This window comes from Cebidichthys violaceus, unplaced genomic scaffold (assembly GCF_023349555.1).
Source record: "Cebidichthys violaceus isolate CVI_PGR_0920_01 unplaced genomic scaffold, fCebVio1.0.p SCAF_24, whole genome shotgun sequence".
NCBI lineage: Eukaryota > Metazoa > Chordata > Actinopteri > Perciformes > Stichaeidae > Cebidichthys > Cebidichthys violaceus.
In genome coordinates this window covers 7,546,360-7,570,503 of record NW_027176417.1, presented here as the reverse complement: position 1 = coordinate 7,570,503, position 24,144 = coordinate 7,546,360, and the positions used below count along the sequence as shown (strand labels likewise).

At 45.1% G+C, this 24,144-nt stretch overlaps 2 protein-coding genes across 2 annotated transcripts in view; both read right to left on the bottom strand.

Annotated features, from left to right (window-relative positions):
- Positions 1–18,912, bottom strand: part of LOC137878933 (nck-associated protein 5-like) — a 113,599-nt gene extending 94,687 nt beyond the window's left edge. Inside the window, exons 1-4 of the mRNA XM_068719453.1 lie at positions 18,846–18,912; positions 16,250–16,427; positions 15,948–16,040; positions 7,155–7,257 (exon numbers count right to left, since the gene is read on the bottom strand). Of these exons, the coding sequence (XP_068575554.1) occupies positions 7,155–7,257; positions 15,948–15,976 (132 nt within the window). The 5' untranslated portion in view covers positions 15,977–16,040; positions 16,250–16,427; positions 18,846–18,912. The remainder of the gene's footprint in view (positions 1–7,154; positions 7,258–15,947; positions 16,041–16,249; positions 16,428–18,845) is intronic.
- A 1,629-nt stretch (positions 18,913–20,541) lies between these two features.
- Positions 20,542–24,058, bottom strand: LOC137879123 (glycerol-3-phosphate dehydrogenase 1-like protein). The gene is made up of 8 exons (XM_068719705.1): positions 23,950–24,058; positions 23,183–23,360; positions 22,492–22,632; positions 22,145–22,283; positions 21,845–21,957; positions 21,495–21,728; positions 21,270–21,376; positions 20,542–20,937 (listed from the first exon to the last, which is right to left on the bottom strand). Exons 1-8 carry the CDS (start codon positions 23,988–23,990, stop codon positions 20,841–20,843), a joined length of 1,050 nt encoding a protein of 349 aa, XP_068575806.1. The 5' UTR covers positions 23,991–24,058; the 3' UTR covers positions 20,542–20,840.
- Between the last annotated feature and the right edge of the window lie 86 nt (positions 24,059–24,144).

The following is a 24,144-nucleotide window of genomic DNA, read 5'->3' as shown; positions in this document are numbered from 1 at the left end:
CATTGTGTATTGCTCCGTCTTCTCTTTGACCTCGAGTAACGTTGGTTTCTAGATTAAAAACAAAACTAATTTATGACTTTAGCTGCTACTTTCAGGGTTGAATGATGAATTACAATCACAAGAACAACAAATACATAACTTCTTCAGGACATCTGATCTTATCGTCATAATCAAAAGTCACCACTGAACTATAAACACGTGTTTTAACGACTACACTGAACTGTGTGATAAACTTCCACTTGAGCCCAGAGTATATCTGAGGACACACTGACTGGTCCCACGTGTTGGATGCTGTGTGGAGATAAGACAGACAGAGAGGACTGTCTTCACCTCGTCCCTGCAGACTTCAGTCCTCTGTATTCTCGTCACTGCGCTCTTTGGAGGGAAACCACAGGGTGAATAGAGATCGATGCAAAGCGCTAATGTTTGGGTACCGACGCATGTGACTCCGACTGCACGTGGTAACGGTTTCATCTTTGACCTCCTTTGGGAGAAGAAAGTCCATAATTTGCACAAAGAACGGTCTCATTGGACGAGGGAAAATGGACGTCCAATTATAAGAGCTGACAAAGCCCTGAGCGGGAGGGAACACACACACACACACACACACAGCAGAAACTCAGTGTCCCTTCTCTCTACAAAGTAAAAGCCTCCTCAATCAGTTTGGAACACAAAAGCTTTCTCTTTTATTTGTCCACTGACTATTGAAGTGTCTTTGATTGAGCGACAAGCGATAAGCCCTTAGTCACGACAGATAACAGTGATCATCAACCTACAGTATGTTCAGCAGGCAAATGGACTTCATGCATTATCACTACTGAGGCATTTAACGTACACGCAACTTGTGACATGGGTCAGAGACTTCAGCGCACATGAGCAAGCATCAGTGTGTCATTGGCAGGCAGAGGAGAGGGTTCACATGCTAAGCTGAGAATAAGCAGGTCAGCTGCAACGCTTGGCTTCACTATCACCCAGAGGTGGCACCGAGTCACCGTTAAGCACGTCACAAGTGAATCTCAAGTCCCAAGTCCTACATTTTGAGTTTCAAGTTCTAAACAAGCTATGTACCACTTTTCACCAAATGCTCGGGGGAAGCCATCAAGTATTTTCATGTCAAAAGGCTCAAATCCATGAGAAGTCACAAGTCATTGGTGTTGAAGTCCAAGTCAAGTTGAAAGTCCTTTTTTGATTCTTCCAAGTCAAATCAAAGTCATCACATTTGTGACTTGAGTCTGCCATCACCCAAAGCAAAACGGTGCAAACCTTTGCTGTCCTCACCTGAAACAAATCACAGAACTCCAGTCAAATCCCTGCAAAACACAGGAAACTACATTTCTGACATCATGTTGTGAAAATGACTCGACTTCTGTGTTATGTCAAAAAAATGAAAGAGGCGTTTAACGTCTCTACACGTGATGCCGACATCCATAAAATATTGGATAATTGCCCTAATAAAAACACAGGCTAGGTATTAACGGGGGACTGCCAAATCTCATTACTTGGAGGTTGGAAAAACAGACGAGTGGCTCATATCAAAACAGCCTCAACAATTATTAAACCAATTTTACAAGCGAAAGGAGGCCGCTTAGTGTTATCCACAGCGTGTGGTTGGATATGGGGGAAGCCGTTGGGTTTCAGACTGGAGTCTAGGGAAAAGCCAACGCTGTAATCGCTCCCGGTCGGCTCATGAGAGAGGAGACGGTTCCCATGAGACGAGAGGAGGGAAAACGCCACTTCTTCTGCCTCCCAGAGTTTGCCGGGTTCCCACACCCTGCGGCCCCGTGGCCCCGTGGCTACCCACGCGGCGAGCCCAGCTATGCATGGTATGTCACCTGCACGCTGAGGGAGCTGTCAGAGCCCCGGCCGGAGGCTGGTACACTCCTGCTGAGAAACTTGATTTAAACACTCAAGATGAAGTGTGAGAGACCGAGTGCTCTGAGAGAAAAGAAGAGGCTAAATCTTTTTATGTAACCGGCTCCCACCCAAATCGTCCCCTGAGCTTTGGCTTCAGAACCACACTTTACACCAGTTGCTGTGAGTGAGCACTCATCCCCTGAGCTTTGGCGTGAGAACAGGGCCCACGCTGAGGTGGATTTCTACTGTATAATTACACTCAATTAGTTTGAGCTTCTCAGAAATAAATATCAAACCCCGCCATTTGTCTGCCTGACGATGTGGGAGCCAATCAGATACGGCTGAGCATTTCTTCCCATCTAGCTAAAGAGCCTGCTCCCCTGCTAAGTTTTATGTCTTCATTCTGCATTGTAACAACCAGCTGTAATGGGCTGTGTGTGTGTGTGTGTGTGTGTGTGTGTGTGTGTGGGGGGGGGGGTAGATGGAGGAGATCAAACCTTGCCAAGTGGACACCATGCTGGCATACCATCCAATTCATTTGCACTTAAATTTAGCATAAACCAAACTAATTTGTCTGTTGTGGAGCTTGTTTCTAGGACCATTTTATTGTCTTACTTTCGTCAGTGGCGAACGGTCCAGGGAAACAAGTTGCAGCCTGATGTAACAGCATGGCAGCAAATCAGCACGTAAAAGACTTTATACGAGGAGGAGGCTTGACAAAAGCCAGGGGGATTTAGCTAAACCCAAATACTTTGGGGATAAACAGGAAAGCACAGCTACATGCTGTTTATTCAATATAACTCACAACTATGCAGCAAGCGTTTAATCAGTAATGTGGTGCACTTGATTATTAACCCTCCCCTGCAGAGTGTTTTCAATTTGGCCTTTTGTTATCAATTATCTCTGAGCATGATTGCACTGCTGCACACATTATACACGTTGGCAGGGAAGACAGTGTGGAGGAGAAAACAAGGACATGCTCTCACCAGTTTAGGCATCCTTGGGTTGATGAGTATTACTTCACGGTTTGAGGAAATGCATTCGACACTAGATGGAAGCACGAGTGGCTCTTTTGTTAGATGGAAATGAGACACTTGCTGCAGACAGGCCAAGACAAAGCTGAGACGACAAGGAGATGTGCATTGTTGACACGTGACAGGACACTCACCGTATCCACTCCAACCACCAATCACCAAGCCTGAATGCTGGAGCGCGGTGACGTGATTACACACTACTTCAGACGTGCCGTTTAGCCAGTTTAGAAGGGCCTTTCATCTCAGGTTGGATTGGCTCTTGGACCAAACTTTCCAACAAACACAATCCGACAGGCCAGGTGCACATAGGTGTGAAAATAGGCAGAGCTTCAAGCACTCTGCACGCTCATTTCTCCACATTCCTTCTAATCAAAACACACGCTAGACGACGCCGGTTACCTGTGAATAAGAGAAACATTTTGACACCACCACAGATGATGCTTGAATGAAACCGCTGTGCTAGCCTCTACTGTAAGGACAGCGCTCTGACAGAGCGTCTGCCGTGACCTACTTAAAGCTGGCTGGCAGCAGCTAGCAACAGCTCACAGACCGTCCACGGCCATCGGGCTCACCGTGCGCGTCCCTGCATGACGAAGAGAGTCTCATCCGCAGGCGGGCATCAAACGATAAAAATAAATAGAGGCAGCGAATCAACCCAGCAACACGGCCGTTATGTAATGCAAATGGTGCCCCAGTTGCATGCGAGCGCTGCTGTGTGTGCCGTTACTCTGGGCCGTTCCTGAGCTACATAACCTGATCCGGTCTAACGCGTCCCGCTACAGGAGCCGAGCACCGTGACGAAACGCATCAATAAGATGCCAATAGCGCTGAGTAAGGGTCCACTTCACTTAAAAACATGCAAGGCCACACACTCTAGATACATCGAACACACACAAACGACACAATGACATTACGTCAATTACTTATTTGAATGGAGCCTGGAGCAGCTTTGGAGCGCGCACACACACACACACACACACACACACACACACACACACACACACACACACACACACAAATTCCCTCAAACCTAGCCTGCATACATGGAGGAAACATATGCTGGTTCAATGCATTATGCATGTGTGAGGTAGTGGTCCTGACTGACATTCAAGCCCCATGTTCACCAAATTACCCAAAGACGATTGATAGAAGCTTTGTATGAAGCTAGGCCATGTAATCCATCCAAAGAGCAGACATAAATATTTGACCTGGTCCACAGCTGACATATGGTATTTTGTCTCAAGCTTTGTGTGTCAGTGTGGACTGAAAATCTGTCAGGGGCGTCCCTGGTGGAAAATCTCTCTTGTTCATCATCCTAACAGGCCTTGAAACACATGCAACGCCTTGTGAAAGCAACAAAACAAGGCCAAACATGTTTCTGTGTGAAACAGTGTAGTCTACCGCCAAAAAAAAGCGGACAACCTTGTGACAAAACGCAGCAGGCAGCCTTCTGTCACAACGCTGGATCACACAGGGTCATCTGTCCAGGTCAGACCCCACGTTATGTAAAGCAGACGCGCCTCTGACTGGCCGAAAGCTGGTTCACAGGTGACCGAGAGGGAAAAGCGGAACATGCCTGTCGTCTGACAGAATGTCAGAGACAGCCTCTTGTGTTTTCTCAGATGCCTGAAAAAATAAATGTATCGGAGGCTCATATCCTCCCAGGAAAAGGAGTGTTTACAGGACTTAGCAGGTTTATCTGTGCCAGGGCCAGCAGGGCCACGAGGGCCAGAGACATCATGTCCCCCATCAGCACTGGAAGGACAAAGACCCAAGTTTGAGTTTAGAGACAAACTCAGTGGCCTCTGTCTGAACTGTGGAGGAAAAAAGGCTCATTTAACCACAGAAATGAAAGCGTGGACAATCACCGGTAAATCCACAAATTGCTATAAATTACTGTTACTTTATAGCATTCACACTGGTGCTGATGTTGATCTCTGTGTCATTGATTCGGCATGATTAAATGCTGCTTTTTTGACAGGGAACCTGGCTGTTATGGTATGCAGAGGATCTAGCAATCATGGAAGAGATATTTCAGGATATGTGCGCATATATTAAGCAACTACATCAATTTAACTTCAATCAAAAGCAGTTTGCACTCTTCATGGTCGCCCATGCCATGGAATTAAAATCTGCACACCACCAGATCTATGCTGGACCTTTACCAAAACGCTCTGGGCTTCCTCATGTCCCACTATTACAACAAGCCGGCCCCCTTATGCTCCCGCTGCCCCGAGTGAGAACAAGTCATTGGGGGAGAAAAAGAGTGAGGACAGAGCGAGGCAAAAGATAAAGCAAGACCAAGAGACGGACTTGAGCGAGGGTGCGAGAGTTACAAGAAGGACGAACATGAGGAAGTCAAATGAGTTCACAAGAGAGGAGGGAGGCAGTGGGGTGAAATGCATGCATGGATAGTCCAGTGGACAAATGTGAGCATGCTGAATCATAAACCCATACCACAAATATGACCTACTTTCATTTTCCTCACAGTAAATCAGGTCGCTGTGTATCCAATTAAAGCAATTAAAGCCAGAGTGAATCTCATATCAACCGATAACTGTTAATGATAGTGATAGCGTTCGGAAAGCCTTTATGAATCACAAAGTCAACAGATAAGAAACGGCATAAAACACCAAGTAATCGTCGGCTGTGCCACATTAAGTTACTCATTCACGAAGCTAACCCACTGTGGATTCATTATAAAGCAGTGTCTGATTCAAGTGTGTCGCTCCATCGCTCCTTCTAGATCCACTCTCATGTTGTGGTTTAAGGAAATGATTGGCAGTTTGAGGTTTGTGTCTCAAATCAAAAGGAAATTTAAACATCAAGACTTCTTTTACTGGCAGATACATTTTGGATGTTTGGGGATTGCAGAAGTTATTTTGGGGACGGGTAACACCGTGCATGGAGAGGTACATATCCAGGAAATGTGAAAGAAGCAGATCGGTTCACCAGAGCAGCACTTTAATCACTCGGGCTCTCTTGCATGTCAGCAGTGGGTTAACATAGGTCAGCAGCAAGTCATAAAGTCAGGTCACGTCGATAAAGTATGTTGACATCGTTCGGCTTCATTAAAGCCTCACACTCAGCGACATGTGCAACAAACTGCACCATAAACAACTAAATCCCCCGGAAATGCAGCCTTTAACTGTAGATTACTTCATGGTTTTATAGTGTTGAAGGAACTATTTCTGCTTTCAAGAAAAACATCCTTCTAATTACTAACACTGAGAGACTGCAATCTAAAACAGTCGCCTTTTAATCTGCAACAAATGTGTCCTTGATGGCTTCTGCGCTTCCTATATCAAAACGCTATTTTAAGACTCTTGATTTATCATTCCCTGCGCAGTGACTGCACTGTATGCACCAAACTGGAATTAAGCTTCTTCACTACCATGCAGACGCAACACAGCAGCCACTATATGTCTGCACTTGACATTCAAAAGAGGCTACTTGATAGGCTACAGATTCACCTTCATTTAACCCTGAGTCAAGACTAGTTTCCACCCCTGTGATTCGCGAGAGCGGCCCGGCATGAAGATAAGCCCGTCAATCACCGGCAGCCACAGCGTGCTTCACAAACAGTCCTGGGAGGCTGCTTTTCCTCTCCGCTGTTGACACATGGATGTACACGTTCATTTTACTCTTAACGCTCGACTCTCAGGGCGCCGGTGGCATTTTTATAAATGTGCATTTTCTTTGTCGGGTTGATGGAATATAAACGTAATTCATCTTCACTCATGCGAGGTTTAACATTGTCTCTTTCTTCCAAACACTCAACATTAAGTGGATCTTTCCAGGGACAGATTTGCCTTAACACAGGAAGTGAAACGTGTTTAAATCCCAGCAGATGTGAATAAACTAAGCACAGCGTGGATAGTTAGCATGAGCAGTGTTAGCCACTATAAAGACACACAAGAGCCCCAGACAAATGCTCAGTGGGAAGTAGTCCAAACAAGCCACAGCAATGACAACATGGTCCCAAAGACAACCTCACTAAAACATTTAAAAAACGCTACAATCGACCGGTTTCTTTTGATAGTGACACAATCCATAGTGGTGGCCAGTGGTTGAATCTCTAACTACATTCTTCTCTAGTCCAAGCCATTTTGAGTTGAACGTTAAAGACTCCCAAACATTTCCTTCTGGAGATTTGAGTCCACAGTGCAGCAGTAGATCAAGACAAAATGAGGACATTCCACTGCTGATGTCTGCTTCCTGACTAAGTGACCAATCTTACAAGCGGTGTGTTGGGGATCGACTTACCGGCAGGCCGCTGTCAAGAGACAATCTCTTGAAATGCTCACTCCTCTCCAGGGGTCTGTTCATGGTCCCTCTGCCCCGCGGCGATCCACACACCTGGGAAGCCCTGGAGGGAGGGAAAAGAGGGAGGAGTGGAGGACAGAGAGAGAAAGTCAACAAGGAACACCTCATGTCCGGTAGGTCACGTTTCCGCTGTTGAACAGGCTTTCACCTTTTAGAGTTCAGAGTCCAAGTGGAGCGCAGCAGTTTCAGATAAAGTTACAGCCGTCTTCTTTTGTAACTATAGAACCTGTCCTCCGTTTCTATTGCAATGCCTTCCCTTCAAATTCAAGCCCGTACATGAGCGGAAGTGTGAACTTCTCCTCAGGCCTGAAAGCACGCTGGGATCACAACGTTCCAGCTAGATCTTACTGCTGGCCCTGGGCGTCACCCAGGCATCCCACCCTCCAACACGACCCCAAAACCCAAGCTCCAGCCCTTTTGTTTTTCTAGGCCTCTCCAAACAGTGCTGGGAACCAGTCCGACCTGGTCTGACTGAGACCACAGCAGAAGATAAACACTTCTCTTCACGCATACTACTCCTTTACAAAGAGCCCGGGCTTTAGAGTCACTGTGGTGGTGCACAGAGTAAGCACACCACTTCCTCATTGGTGAGGACAGGGTCAAATGTCAGCTGATGGACGCTACAGGGTCAGAGACCCCGTCTGTGCTACACAACTTGTATTACCATGTGCAGGTATGCGTGGATAAATCCTGGATGTGTTTTAACTAAGATAGGGGTTCCATCTACACACTCATCTTAAAGTACAACACATGAACCTGGTTTTGTTCGGCCAGGACACCTTTCTTCACGAGATATCTAGCAGCGGGTTCTCCAATTTTTGGCCAATTACACAAACTCATGAAAAATGATTGTTTCCAGGTTACCTAAGTGCATGTAAATGCATTTTAACAATGGCTACAAAAAGTTGGGACATCCGTCACTGCAACCACACTTCCCAAACAGCGTCCCAAAGTGCTTTTATGCATCTGCTGCAGGCTATATCTGTTACACCCTGTCTGAAGCTTCAGCAGCGTGACTGCACTTGTCAAACATCCCCACACATCAACATGACATGTTCCATCCACTGCCAATCTGCTAAGAAGCCGCAAACATCGGATTGCATGAAGGATCAGCCGCTCTGTTTTCATCCAGAACGGATGTTTTATTTGACATCCGTCCCTCTGCCCCATTTCTGAACACCCTTGGGTTATGTGGTGTATAAGGAAGTTGCCTAATTAGTGAGGAGGATGTGAATGCACCATCTTTAATGACCCCAACCTGTCGCTCGGTCTGGCTTTGTAATGACTAATTGTGCAAGTGTATGCATCTGATGTAATGCTCTGGTCTATGTTTAGATTGCATTTCTGTTTGGTCCCTTTCCCCTGGAGATTAGGAGAGGAAGTAAAGCCCATGGCTTCCCTTGGATGCAGAGATGGGGGGGGGGGGGGGGGGTATAGGAAATTGAAAGTCAATGATTAAAATGGATGATAGTAGTGTGCCTGATTGCCCGACATAGAAAACACAGTCAACATTTTCCTGAGGGTATAGAAAGTGTGAGAGACGAGGAAGTGGATGGATCAGAAGTGATAATGATGAAGCGAACATTAAAATCAGGGGAATTCAGATAAAAGCCAAGCAAACTCCTGCCTTCTACAGTACAAACAAACCAAATGATGCTTCGTCTTCCTGCTGTCAGTTGCGGTGAAAGGGATAGTTTGAAGTGGGGTAGTATGAGGTACTGATCCACAGTCAGTGCATTACTGCAGTAGAGGGACAGACAGGAGGAATGTACAGCTGTGGACGTATTTCAGACGCCTAAAAGAAGTTTAAGTGTATGCTATATTTAGAATATTTTCACATCTCTACCTTTCCATTAGACAGCGAGGAACTGAAGCCGTTATCTATTCAAAGCCACCAGACTCCATTGACCAGCAACTCCCATGTTACGACAGGTCAAATTAAGAGTTTTGTCAATGAAATCTGGTATCAAACTATTGGGTTTTTTTCTAAAATAAGTTTTGCTGTTGAACACAACTTTGCAACCATGATGGTACTCTGATTCTCCAAACTGGGGTCATGCTGAACGCCATCTACTGTAGCTAATACACTATGGATGAGTACCTCATACAACCCTACTTCAAATAATCTGAAATATCCTTTAAGGAAAACAGAGTTTTCATGTAAGAATACAAAATAGAATCAAATGCAATAGTTGCTGAGATATCATTCAGTTATTCCGTGCAAAACAATGACAATGTGTCTCTCATCAGTCACTGCGTTCGGCTCAGACCTTTAAAGAGCGCTACACAAATAGCTAAACCGTAACGGCTGGTGTGAGACCATGTTGTCTTAAGCTTTGGTTTGTTGGATTGCACTTCTCACTTGATGCTGCTGCAGTAGTTTTCTGTAAGTTTAAATGTGAGGTTCTGTTGGAACTCTTTGTCTTGTGTTTAGATAAAACTACGCATCATATTAATAGGTATGCTGATCAATTTAAATGCTCCTTTGCCTCCGTTTATAAGAATCCAAGAGGCTTTCGGCAACCCATTGCCCATTGGGCCGTCCTCCCTCCCTCCAGATTCCCTGAGATTTACACCAAAAGCAATTACTGATATGTTAAACCGGTTCGGTGTTGACCTAAGCGGAGTGACACGTGTCAACGCCTATAGTCCGCACAGCCCCCAGCCGGCCATCCAGCCAGTCGCCAAGCCAGCCAGTGGGGTGGAAAGGATATAATCAAAGGAGGCCAGGAGGACGCTGACATCTGGGAGTCTTTGTGCTGTAGGCCTAATTAGATGCCAGGGTGAAGGGAGGAGGCGCTGTGGGACAGTGTGTGTGTCAGTGTGTGTGTGTGTGTGTGTGTGTGTGTGTGTGTGTGTACAACCAGAATGGGGAGGTTGTTTGAGGTGGGAGGGGGGGCGCACACACACACACACACACACACACACACACACACACACACACACACACACACACCCTTTTTTAACATCTGCTCCAGGAACAAGGGAGGACCCAGCTGAGGTCACACAGCCCCAGACAGCTCCCAACTACAACGGGGATAATGTGAGGGGATAACAGCTTAATGATAACACTTAAACCCATTGAGAGATCGCTGTACAGAGAACAGGCTGTGAGCCTCGTGGATAAATGTTGATAATAAGCCCAGATTGGCCATGAATATGGATTGTCATGGCTCAGGTTCGATACTGTTCCTTTGTAAGCCGAGAAGAATTAGGCAGCTGTGCATTTATTGCAGTCAGTCATTCTCATCTTAACTTGTAGCCGGACTAATCCTCCACATACAGTGAAGGTCTGCTGAAGAAACACTGTTGCTCCGCCCTCTGGCCTTTGACTTCGCAGTGTTAGACGGACCACACTCTGCCACAAGCGACAATCCTGCCCTTTGTACCCAATACAGTCAGGCAGTCACCCACGCATATTCTCATTTCACACAAGAGTCGCCACAAGTAAGAAATCTTTGTCATGGCAAGTTCAAACACAGATATCAAGTGTGTGGCTTGAACTTTGCTCCCTTTCTCATGAAACAAAACCTTTCATTGAGGAATTATTGCAGCAGAATTTGCAATAAAAGAATGTCCTACATTTGCTTGTTTTCATTGTGAATTGATTTAGTCATGGGTTATACATTAAACTATACAATAAGTGGTGGAGCAAATAAATTTAAGCAAATATTTAAATGGCCATCTGGAGGAGGGAGAGCCAAAGATTTTAGAGAAAGGGATTCCAGGCATGCATCGTGCATGAGTCTTCAATTAGTGCTCACATCTATTATAAACCTACTGAAAACAAAAAGGTCTCAGGAAGAAAAGGCCAAACAGCGACTCGGACCTCCATGATCAATGCCCTGCCGCCCCAAAAAAAGAGCAATGCCAGGAAGTGCCAGGGCCGGGGAGTGGATGGTGGATGGGATTGGACATTGATTGGTGCAACCCCTTTTGCCCCAGGAACCAATTCATTTAGTCTCCATGCCCTGCGCCTGCCTTGAATGAGGGGGAGACTGAAACGGGGTCAGCGCAGAGGCATCCCCCGCGGTACACAGCCCGGTTCTCTCTCCATTTTTCTTCTGAATGATTCATCCAGATTGCCATGTCCATGGGAGAAGAATGAATGACCGGGATGATTATACGTTTGAGTCTCGCGTTTAATTCGCCCGCTACGCGAGGGGGAAGTGGGAGGGGACGTTGGGGGGTGCTATTGCTCTCCATTCATTGAGGAGAAAATTGAAGCATGCAAGTGTCTGATGTGGGGCTTAACGTGCGGAGAGAGAGTTCCATCTGTATTCTAGCAGCACAGATGGTCTATGCTGATCGGATGTTTTGAGTCCCTCTGCTGGCCGGCTTCTCTGGTCCTGCTCTGCATGTGACCCGATACAGTTGGCACGACCAACTGTAGCCTGGAACGGCCTAACGCGGAATTACTGGGCCTGGGAGCCTCCAACAATAAGCCATATTTTACACTAGTCTGTTGTTTTTATACTGTCAGCAAACCAATCATTAAGCTCAATGTTTCCAGTGTGCACTCACTCATGGTCGCTGTTTTTAAACCATGCTGGTAATCATAACAGCTTTCAAGTATTCATCACACTGGTGTGAAAATGAGAGGCTTACTGTCAAGGCTAAAATGTCAATTTAACAGTCCCTTTAAAATGAATGTTGATGCTGTTCGTTATATTTATCAAGACCAGGCAGAACATGTGCACATAGGTTACACGTTACGATCATACTGCAGGAGCTCGTCTGTCTTTCAGGCATTAAAAGCAGATTATTCGGGGACTTGCACTATCCACATTATTGTCCACAGGTAGAAGTAGAAGCTTTGTGTGCAGTACTGGGTGTTGGTACACATGGCTCATGTCTATTTTCCAAAGGACAGCCTACTAAATAAACAATGAACACAATGAGGAGGAGTACAGCTGTTAAGGGCGGCTTAGAAATGTGTGTATGGTTGCTATGGATGTGGATGATTATTTCTTTATCATCATTTGGTTCTAATTTACATTTAAACTATTTATGAAGGGCCCATCACGAGTTCTCAGCACCTTCAAATTGTCTTGTCCGACCGAAGGTCTTTAATTCACCACTACTCTTAAAGGCAGGACCAACGTGACTGAGGGAGTACATTTGAATCTTCTATATTTAATTGCTGAACAAGCGGAGCTCCTCGTTGTGTTTTGACAGTCACTAAAGCTGGAAGACATTCAGGAGGACCGTGAGGCATTTCCAAATCATCTGTTGCAGTAAGAAGACAGATAAGAGACATCTCATCCTGCATATTTAATCGACTCCACCGTGCTTTTATTCACACTCATCTCCAGATGCTCCAGTTCTGTCTTCTCAAGTGTTCCGGGATTTAAATGGGTTTTTTTTGGTAAGTGAAACAATTTGCATGGGACCCTCTGCTGTTCTGTCTCTTTAAAGAGTGCATCATCTATATATGACTTCACCTACTTGTTAAAGAAAGCTTGTCAAACATGACTGATGCTCCATCCAACCAGCTCACAGGGAATACTGAAAAGACTGGTTCTCACTATGCACACACCTAAATTACTTCCTAACCAAAAGCATGTCAAGATAAAAGGGGAACAATCTGCTCGCAACAAATTGTGTTTCTCAAACACCTTTAATGATAAAGATTCTGCCAGACAGGACTCGTCTAAGCTGCTTTAAATCTCCTTTAGTCAGCAGTACTTAGCACACAATTTAGTGTGGGGGTTTAAATTAGGCCGGAGGGGTTGGAGGTCTAGAGCACAATGTCGTCATCTTGTTCATGAGGGGAGTCCCTACAATTCCCTGTGCTCATCCCACCAGATGCGTAGGATGCTTTAATATACATCCTGAGGAAAAAAATGAAGTGAGCTTCCTGTCGAGGGACCCTCCGCTGAAACCCAGCGTGCTTCGGACGGCAGCGTGACTCTCTGCTGAACTCTCTCATGATAGCTCCAGGTAGAAAAAAAAAGCCAGAAAAATATACTCAAAGGCCCAGGGGTGATGCAGCAAGCCAAGAGAGGGCAGAGGAATTTTCCGACCGTTATCAAAATACACAACCGTGCCCCCCTCTCACTTCGGTATGCAGGCATCAAGCGATTGGCAGCTCACTAAATAGCCGAACTTCAGTGTGCTTGTGCTGTTTCCACTTTAACTTGAGTCTAGAAACGATGCTGTGCTGCAACTAGCTGGCTAATTATTAATGTGGCTACAAAGTTATACGGTACACTAATTCAGCAGCATCTTTTAGTAATGTTTCAAGCTGTCCAAACTGTTACTCACCGGGGAAACCACCAGCACATGTTGCATTAAACGATTTTTTAAGACGTCTTTTACCAAAATGAACTAAAACTATTCAAATAAATGTTTTGGCACAAGTTCGACTTGACCCATTGCAGGTAATTAGCATTAATTACCACCAATTTCATCTAGCTCTGCACACTTCTCACACTCTGAATGGAGGTGAAACGGTTCAGCCTCCCATAAGGTCACAAGACAAACAAGCAGGAATCCAAACTTACTCTGCGTCGGCCAGATCCGCTCCACTCAACAGGTTTGTAGCCAGCTCTCTAGTTCCCAGACTCTCTGAGGTGTTTTGGTTAGGAAGACAACCTGATGATGTGGAATTTCCTTTGACGGCAGCTGAAAACATGCTGTCGTAAATCCCCCTGCAAGTGTTGCAGGGGGAAGCCACACACAAACACTATCTGTGCTGGCGCTGCTGGAAGTCTGCATCAACACCCAGAGAGACTTGTAAATAGAAGGGAGGGTGGTGGAGGGAGTGAGGGAGGCGGGGTGGGGCGGGAGGATAAGGAGAGTGAGGAGAAGTTCCACATTACATCACCAGCAGCTGTTGACAGGCCTGTGTTTATTAACTAACTGCCAGGGCTGGAGAAGTCACACCACATGCCACACACACACACACCTCCAAACATTAAAAAGACAAGACAGTGATCACGTCTGAAACACTTGAGAGACATGGAGCGATGTGCAATTATCAACCATATGCAGACACGTGGATGCATGCAGCACACAGAGTTAAAATACGTCTACGCTCCAAATGTCTGTCAGGATCCAACAGCTCGGTCTGATGGTGTTGCCCGTCATCTGTTTACACTGGCTATGAGACTTGCTGACTGGACTAGAAGAGCCGTTTTCCTGACTCAGACAGCAGTAACTGTAATGGTAGTACTGCGAATCGAGCGCTGCTGCTGCATTCCTCAAGTGTCTCGGCTTGGCAGAGCCAGCAGCCTGTATTTCTCTTCCTCCCCTTCTCCGTCTCTTTCCTTTCTCGCCTTCTCATTTAAATGGAGGCACATGACTCCCAGCTTTACTGCCAAGTAGACTTCTCTATGCCACCCGGGAGCCACCAGCACTCTGCTTTTCATCGGCTTCTCTGCAGGGCACCCCTTAGCGCGTTACATTCCTCGCTGCCACCCATCCTCGCAGCCCACAAGAAGTCCAATCAACCTTATCCCAGATGCCATTTTTAGTTCATTTTTCTTTCTTTCATTTTATTTTCATAGAATGCAGGCATTCCCTTCAAATAAACCCTGTTCCTAGCCTGCTGCCGGTGTGTGAGAGCCCTTCACTACAGCATCGGCCGCCCGCTGTTTGTCGTCCCTACCCCACCGTGAACAAATGCTCTGCTTCAGCCCATCTCTGGTGCATTCCTCGCGGTCTCAAACGCAATAATTTCTCGCATAATTCCATTCTGTTGTCGCATTCTTCCCCTCTAAGCTCATTGCATTGCAACATGGTTTGCTCACAGAGACAGTGAGCAGGAGTGGGCTGACGACATTGCAAGACTTTGAAGTACAAAGACCAACTATTTCATAAATTGTGTTTTTCGGATGAGATAGAAGGTAAATGCAACCCAGTGTTGAAGAGGTGCTGACGATGTTAAAAAAACAAACAAATAAACCAACATTTTGGACATGAGTCTTCTTCAGGGTACTGAGGGACAGAAACAGCTCCACAGGCATTAAGAATAGGACACAGGTGTCCTTAAACATCTACATATTGATCATATAAGGAGTCAGGTCCTTAAATGTGTTTTTCTGCCGTGGCTACAACTGAGACTCTTCCTTTACACATAAATCTTTTTTTAAAACTATTCCGGAGCCAAGCTAACAGCTAAGCTAACAGCCAAGCTAACAGCCAAGCAAAGAGCATAATGCCAAACCAGCCTTTCATCATGGGTATTCAATTAGACCAGAACGTCAGAAGCTAATCAGATAAAAAGCAGCGCTGCACTATGTTGGCATAAAATGTTATTAATTTAGGTCATATCATTAAGAGTTAGCATTTGATGAAGGAAGTCTTAGGATTCTTAATCGCAAACTTGTGATGCGTTATTTTAAATCAAGACTCAAAGGAATGCCTGATCACATTTTTAAAATGACAATTTTCCATGCAGAAACCACAGTGAATAATGTCAATCAATGTTAAAAGACAATCAAAGACAGTTACAGTTTACTAGCTAACAACCATTATGCGTTTTGTGAGCATGTGGATACGAGTGTTAACACTTTAGCACCCACTTATTTTTGAAACCCGTCTTCCTCCTCCACTCGCTCAGATATGCCCGTATCTGTGAGAGTGGAGAGTGCAATAAGGGCCTTAGAAACCATAACAACCTATAGACCTGTCCAACAGAAACTAAGCAACACTGGAGAAACTACGCTGAGGCCGCAGGTGGAGACAGACGGCACTGAAGAGTAACCAGGTGTGCTACCGCTCACTCACCTCAGGCGCAGTCTACTGTGCTTTTCCATGCATGCATCAGGTGCAGGGACCTCACCACTTGGCCTCGCCTCCCAACAGCGGCTCTCTGCTTCACTGAAAGAAAAGGGAACAAATACAAAAAGAACCAAAAACAAACAAACAAACCAAAAATAGGCTTCCAACACTATATGCTCAGCCAACATGTCTGTAACTCCAAGTACTACCAGTCACCACAGAGGGCAGCAGTCTAACGGATGAGGGCAGGCCAACAGGTCATAAATCTGGTCAGTATTGATGAGTCATCAATTTGCACAATCGATTACCTATTGGCAGCTGCAGTTTGGGCCAAAACCTGTTTGTGCCCTGAGAGTGCGGCAGGGAAGTAATGGCTAACGATCCTCGAACGTACGTCTTGACCTGCGGCACATCCGGATCCATTCCAGGCATGAGGTCCGACTCTTCCATGTCACAGGTCAGAGCCCTGCAGGAGCACTGAGTTAACTGTTGGAGAGAGGAAAGCCATGTATATTCTGCAGCTGTGTGGAGAGGATGCAAGGAGACACGTCAAAGCATTTAGTATGCATGCAACAAGTCAAGGAGCTCCAGTCCTTTACATTTCAACCGTGCGGACTCTAGGTGGAAGAAACATATCCTTTTTTACATTGCTCACATGGTGCAGGCTGACGCTCACGTTCCCCTTAAAAACATGCTTTTAAACATCTAAAGGTGACCGGGTCAAATATGGAAAGACTTTTGTGAAAACACACCAGGAAACACTTAAACGCTAACAGATGCTTAAATAGATAAACGCCCATTTGACTATCACCCCATCTTCTTCCACAAGTGTTAGGCTGCTTTATCGTTCAACCACAACGCCTCCCTTCAGGATGGCTCGCTGCAATACCAGAGCAGTCATAAAGCAGTCAACTCAGCGGATTGCTGCAATACTTACAGCTCCTTCGGTGTACTCGTTTTATGGAAACGTTGTCTCCTATCAATGGGACATTTTGAACGTGACTACCACAGACGAGTAATCGGAACACCAGACCATCCCGAAGGTCTACATGTGCTGCAACGCTTTCAAAACTGAAGGAACATAGATAGAAATTTATGAGGAAAACAAATCTGACCTTCCCTTTTGACATGAAAGAGAGAGACAAGTACAGTGCATACGGTAAAGATTTCATCTTCCACAAATCAAAGAGAATTGTGGAGTTTGCGCTGATGTCAGCTACTTTGAGTCCACAGGAGAGCAAGCTGAGAACCAAGACGTAATGTTTAAAAACATGGGAGACGTCCAGCTTTGACTTCGTCAGCCATTTGTGTAGTCTGAGATATATTGTGGTGATAAATTGGGGTTACTCTCCTGATGCTGTTTTGTAGATTCACGTAACGTCTGATAGTATTTTATATTTATTCAAAGTGCCTTTCACTGTTTTTTAAGCAGCAAACAAGGCTGGGCATCCTGCCAAGTCCTTACTGTACAAATTGACTTCATTTCACTGAATTATGCTCTGCGATTTCCAGACGTGGACTACTTTCCATTTGTCTCGTCCCTGTCCATTCCCCTGGCTGTGTTGCAGGATCGATGGCTGCCCGGAGGAAGGACCATATCTTATGGCTGTCTCATGCCATTTCCTCCACTCTCCCTGAGGTGAGAGGATGGGAGAGTCAAACAAATAGGCCTTGTGTTTTCACCCCGAGTTTGTATGCAGTGCCACGACCAGGCTTCCTGCCAAGTTCTCCTCCTCTTCCCCCAGACTGCAAAAGAAAAAGACAAACTCGAGCAAACCACCGTCACCGCTGCTTTCACCTCCACCCTACCCTCCACCCCCGCTCCCTCCTGCTTCTCTTTCTCTCTCATCAGAGCGCTGGCGAACACAAAAGAAGGCAGAGAGGCAGAGTCTGGGGTGCAGGTCCCCCGTGAACGTGCACAGATTAGGCCGAGGCGATGATGAAGGCGGCCGGGCAGAGGTGAAGGATGAAGGGGAGGATTTGAGGAGAGGAGTAGGAGTGGTTGCTATTTCACGGACAAGACAGCGTGCCCTCTGCCACTGAGCAGACGGCAGCTGGGACGAGGAGCGGCATCCCTCTCTTTCTCTCCATCTCTCGCGCTTTCAAAGAGGCATTGTATGAGCTGGAGGAAGGATGTGAGGTCCCATTTGGCTGTCATTGACATGTAAAGAGAGTGTAGCGGCGACAGCTGACGAGATCAGCGGCCTGTAATTAGCTGAGGATGTAGGAAAGTGTCAAACACACACACATCCATAAATGTATCCGCATATAGATTAAAAGAAATATGTACAGTACAAACACGAGGCCAAACTGCCAAGACTTGCATGCCTGTAGGTAACATTATAAGCTATCTGTTAGCCTACTTGTGAGGTTTCACACTGACCCAAAGCCTCTCCGGGTGCTATAAATCTAAAGTCGAGAACCATGTGGTCTGGCCCTGGGGTGGCCCACACAGCTAATGAAGAAAAAAAACAAAGCCCCGGAGTACTCAGGGGAGAAGTTTGGATGCACAACGGACACATTCATCCACGGGAGACACAGGTGTGATAAGCCGACTGTGAATAACAGCTCAGTCTCATCACACCTCATAAATCACATCCATACTGAATGTGGAATGTGCTGAAAAGTTTCCCAGTGTGTATTTGGGTTGATATCACACAGAAAACACAGAGCTGCAACGGAGATAAATCCACGGTAATACAGTTGATGCACATTCTTAGTAGAACAACAGTCTTTTTAAGCTTTAGACAAAATGGCACACATCAAACAGCACCAAATGTATTGCCATTCCAGTTACTCTGGAAGACTTTACCGACGACAGCTTTTACTGTCTGGTGACTTTTTCTTTGTAATTGAACTCCAACACACACTCTCCCTAAAACCACAAACTGTTCTTTTTCTCACTTCTCTCTGTAGCGGACTCCAGCCGGACAATGGTGAAGGTACTGATGCTTCCAGAGGCCTTTATTCATGCTCAACCGTCATCCGTATGTTGATGAACACAAACTGACTTCTTTCTCCTTTTGACCAATCTCCAGAAAACACCGTAAGAGCTACGGAACAGATAAAACAAACGAGTTTAAACATTCCTTAAATTGCATTTAAATATACATGGGAGCATTAATTAAACATGTTCTCTCATATATACTTTTCAAAAGCACACGTAAAAAACAAAATCTAGCATTAGCTTAAAATTACAGTTTAGTCATTTAGCTATAACTGTTAAGCTAACATTAGCATCTGGTAGAAACAGTAATAACGTTACATAAAACACACAATAAACTCAATAAACACACAATATCTTGTTCCCTTTCCAGCTAGGTGCTTAACCGTTAATTAATAAACACTTATTGCAGAGGAATTGTATCTTAAAACAATTTTCTTTTAGTCTGCACGTCAATTATCGTACTTTTCTATATGCAAAGTCAAGTTACATTACTCTGATGAGATTTGGATCTGCTTCCTGTTTCGCCAAAAAGGACTTCAAAATAAAAGGACCCAAAACGTAAAAAGGCACTTACAAAATAAAAGCTAGCAGGAAGTGATTAACTTAAGTAACTTGCAAAGAAAAAGGTTTAGAAAAAGGTTTGTAGGAAGGAAAAATTCTCTTGAGTGCAGCTTTACAGGTAACGAAGCAGATAGGTTCTATTAAATCAAAAGCAGCACTGACCTCAATCCAACGGGCCTCTTGTTGGAGGACAGTGTATGTGTGTGTGTGTGTGTGTGTGTGTGTGTGTGTGTGTGTGTGTGTGTGTGTGTGGGGGGGGGGGGGGGGGGGGGGGGGTCTGGGGGTACCAACATACAAGTTACCGTGGTGATTAAGCTCCTCTTTCAAACTTGGGTCTCATCTGAGGGTGGCCCTTCTCTTTGAAACAGAGGATCTCGGCTTGTGTTAAACCACCACAAGGATCTCAGCGCTCACTCAAAAACCCACCGATGACAGTTGCTGTTCGGAGATGAGAAGAGCCCTCCAGAGCAGAGGACATCGACCTGCGAGACCCGGCTCTCCCACGGGAACCTATGGGCGCTCCTCATGGCCCCCCTAAAACTCCTCCATCACCCTCCCTGAGCTTTCCAGTGAGCCCTTTGATGTCCTGGGATCTGGGCAGCCTTTGGACATGGAGGCCTGTCAGCCTGCAGCGAGAGATAGCTTGGAAAGTACCCACCAATGGACACGCGGCGAAAGACAGACTTGATGTCCATATATGCATATTGTCCTTCTAGCTAGATAGACACAGATATACTAAAGAGTTATGGGAGACAGACAGAGGTTTCACCGGTCTGACCGGCATCATGGTTGACATGGATGGACAAGGACGCCGTTTGTTCTTTAATCGGCTTTCTCATACCGAGTTACTGAGGCCCTCGTGGGAATCAGCTTCAGCCCGACTCCGCCTGACTGTGGGATCTAACACACAACTCAATCACAGAGCTGCAAACACAGGAGTGAACAGTGCACAATTCAGGACACACGATGAGATGCACCATCTTCATCCGTCACTACATAAACACTCATGTGAATGGTGCGTTTCCTTGTGTCAAAGAATTGAAATTGTTCAGAATGTTCAAAGTGTAATTTCTTGAAATAAGACAGTTTTTAGTTTCTTATGAATTGATTTTATTGAGAAAACATAATGACAAATTTGACATTGTTTTAGTAATAAAATAAGTGGAGTGCATTGCATTGCCTTAAAATGAGTTCTATAGTTTAATACCTGCCACAAAATCAATACAAAAATGCCTTTAAAGCTTATTATGAAATTATGAAATGTCACGAATAAAAAGTGCGCTTGTTAAATCTCTTTTGTTGCATTGTGTGTTTCAATCTGATGCATCTCTTCCACCCTCTAGTGGTAACTTGCTACAGATGCAGCAGCAGTAAACATGAGGACAGAGTCATCAGATGTGCTCTGGGTGCTTCTGCAGACAGGTGATGAACTCTTCCACCGCTTTGCCCTCAAAGCAGATCTGGTAGACTGCAGAAAACAATGGAAACCTGTGGGAGAAAGTTCAGTGTTATGTGATGTTTGATGGAGGACACCGTCAGTGAGCTGGTCACAGAAAGACTTTCACACGTCAGCTTGTCAAATGAACTAATCAGTGGGTCATGACTTAATCAGCTCTGCACCCATGCAGGTGTGAGAGGACCGTGGCACTGCACAGTGGAACTGTACTTTACCTGTACTTCACAATCATTGCATTAGTATGCATTAGAGCCGTGGTTCATTGGTCCAGTTTGATTCATGTGGTTTTGATAACACAATGGGACTTTATATCACAACATTTGATAGCCAGGTAACAGTGTTTTCTAGAGGTAAATGGACTCACTTGTTGACCATGTCCTTCTGTTGTAGGAGCTTGTAGACCTCAGTGGAGGTCTGTGGGCCCTGCAGCTTCTGCCCGTTGAGCATCTCTGCCTCCAGCTCAACAATCGACTGGAGACAGGAACAGTGTTAATGTGGTTTTCTGGATATATTCTGTTCATAAATGTAATATAAAAGTAGACGAGGGTAGAGTTTATGCCTCTGGAGTTCACGATGTAATGGGACTCACTTTGGACGTTTTGACAAAGGCCTCTGCCACTTTGCGGTTTCGTCCCCCGTAGCAGGTAGTGATGAGGTCGGCCACGCCGCAGCTTTCCAGGAAAGTGGTGGAGCTCACTTGGCCTTTGCAGAACATCTTGGCGAAGGCGACCATTTCCATCAGACCCAGCCTGATCACCGCCGCCTTGGTGTTGTCGCCAAAACCCAGGCCGTCGCAGAATCCAGCACCTACTGCCACAATATTCTGCCACGCAACATTTGGCTTTTGACTAACACATTGAGGCAAGATTTGAAATCTGGAACCTCTCTGAGGTATGAGGAATAACCACTTAATATTCCCAAATATGTGTCTGTCTTTACCTTTAGAGCTCCACACAGCTCCACTGTGTCACTCTCTTCTACCACAGTGATGCGAAAGTTGGGAGTCTGAAGCAGCTCTTTGAAGATGAGGCCGTTCGCCTCGTTTTTTGCCCCTGTATTAAAAGCAGTTTGTCAAGAAGGAAAAGAAACGAGCACAATGTCACTCAGTATTTGTAAAACAGGGAAGTAACGCTGTGTTTTTGTCTTTGTCTGACCACCACACAGCATCCTCTTCTCTAAAATCACCAACGTCAGGAAAATGTTGTGCAGCTGAATGCTGAATTAAAAACAGAGTCTAACCGATTGTGGTTTCACAGAACTTCTCATCTGCCACCTCGCTGGCGATGTTGGCCCCCATAAGGACGCTGACCTCGATCTCTAGTTTCTCTCGGATGATGTCTGAGATTAGCTTCAGTCCATCTGGTCCCTCATCGATACCCTGGATGACAATAACCAATAAGAGACTCACTTAGTGCCACACGTAGTGCTTGGAGAGTGCGGTGGCCTCGAGGCAACGCATGTTTTAAGTGTCATTGTTGTGATAGTCTGTGTGTTGCTCAACTACAAAGTCAGGTGACAAGATTTCCCTGTTTCCCCCTTTTTTGCTGTGAGGAAAGCTGACACAAAGAACAATAACAGGATCTTACTTTGATGAGCGATATCCCAATGGTTCCCTCCGTGATGTGAGGTTTCATCTGATCACACAGTTTGCCGATGAACTGGTGTGGGATTACAAAGACGAGGATCTTTGCTCCTTTGACAGCTTCTGTGATGTCTGGAATAGCAACCTAGAGAGGCACAGTCAGCCTTTAAATAGTGGCCGATTATTACCAACGTGTGGAACAAACAGGTTGTGGCTCTGCTGCTTAAATATATCAAATACATTTTGTCCGACCCGCGGCCCTTTGCTGCACGCCTCTCTCTCCCGTTTTCTAGTCTATCCATCCTATCCAGCTAATGAAAAGGCCAAAATAATTATCTTGAAAAAATATGTATATAATGTACCAGAATAGACCCCTTGAGATGTACCATCTTATGTTTTTTCTTGATAATAATTATTAAAAATCGATTAGACAAATAATAAACATCCATAACAATAATAAAAAAGTAAATGCACGAGTCATTTGGTAAAAATGGTTAAATTAAACACAAAACTAAAGTAATTAAGTAATTTTTTTTTTAAAACGTACTGTTTCTACCCAAGTCTCAATGATAACAATGTAACAGCAGTAATTCATGACAAGACACATATGGGTCACAGGTTTGTTATCATGGTTTAAGATTGCAGTGAATCGCATCACCTGCTGACGCACATGATGTATGAAAACTTAATCTTACCACATTTTTGGGCAGCTTGTGACCTGGCAGGTATTTGACATTTTGGTGCTCTGTATTAATGATCTCAGTGAGCTTCTTCCCTTCAATCATTTCTTCATAAACCCACATGTTCACCATTGGGTTGAACCGGTTGGATGCTTTAACATTGTGCCCGATTATTTTGGCAATGGAAGAGCCCCTTGAGAGAGAAAAGAAGACGAGCTGACAATCACTGTCAGAGCAACATTCACCAGAGAAGAAGAAAAGCCTCATAATCCAATCCAAACACCAGAACCAGACTCCAGTGACTCAGACAGGACTTTGGGAAGGTAAAACAGGTCAGAACAGGCTGAAAGCATTGTTCAGGTGAAAATGGAACAAATCAAACCACTAAATAACCACATGATGACACAATGCTGCTACACTGGCAGGTTAAACTCCCATAAAGTGTCCAAAGGTCATTATTACTCAGGCATCAAAATAATAGATCGTTTTTTATCTGAGCAAGTATACGAGCATGATCATGATTTATCAGATTGGTGTAAGATATGGGCTGCCGTCAAAAAGGGAAGCGCAATAGATCCACAGCAGGTGGACGCGTTTTAATGTGAAATAACAGCGTTTAGACATTAGACTTAAATACTGGTGGTATGGGTCTTAATCTGCGAAATTACAAAATCCGCGTTCAGTTGAGCATTGAGTGCATGACATAACAGTTCACATCACTATCAAATGAAATAGCGCTATTGTTTCTGAAATATGCATTTATGAGAGAGCTGTAAAGTTACCAGTTTCCAGATCCGACGATGCAGACTTTCTTTGCAGGCATTTTGAATGTGGCAAGTCCTTCTGTACGGCTGAACTTTCTATTCACCGTCTCTTACAACTTCCTCATACGCCCTATGATTTCTACAAGCATATCACCCCTCCCTCTGTCGCCACGGATTCACCTCTTTCCTCTTCAGAATCACATAATAACACAG

Coding starts and splice junctions, on each gene's coding strand:
- LOC137879123 (XM_068719705.1), bottom strand. CDS start 23,990: ATGCCTGCAAAGAAAGTCTGCATCGTCGGATCTGGAAACTG. Junction 23,361..23,949: donor ATCGTCGGATCTGGAAACTG/GTAACTTTACAG, acceptor TTCTCTCTCAAG/GGGCTCTTCCATTGCCAAAA. Junction 21,729..21,844: donor AGCTGTGTGGAGCTCTAAAG/GTAAAGACAGAC, acceptor GTTGCGTGGCAG/AATATTGTGGCAGTAGGTGC.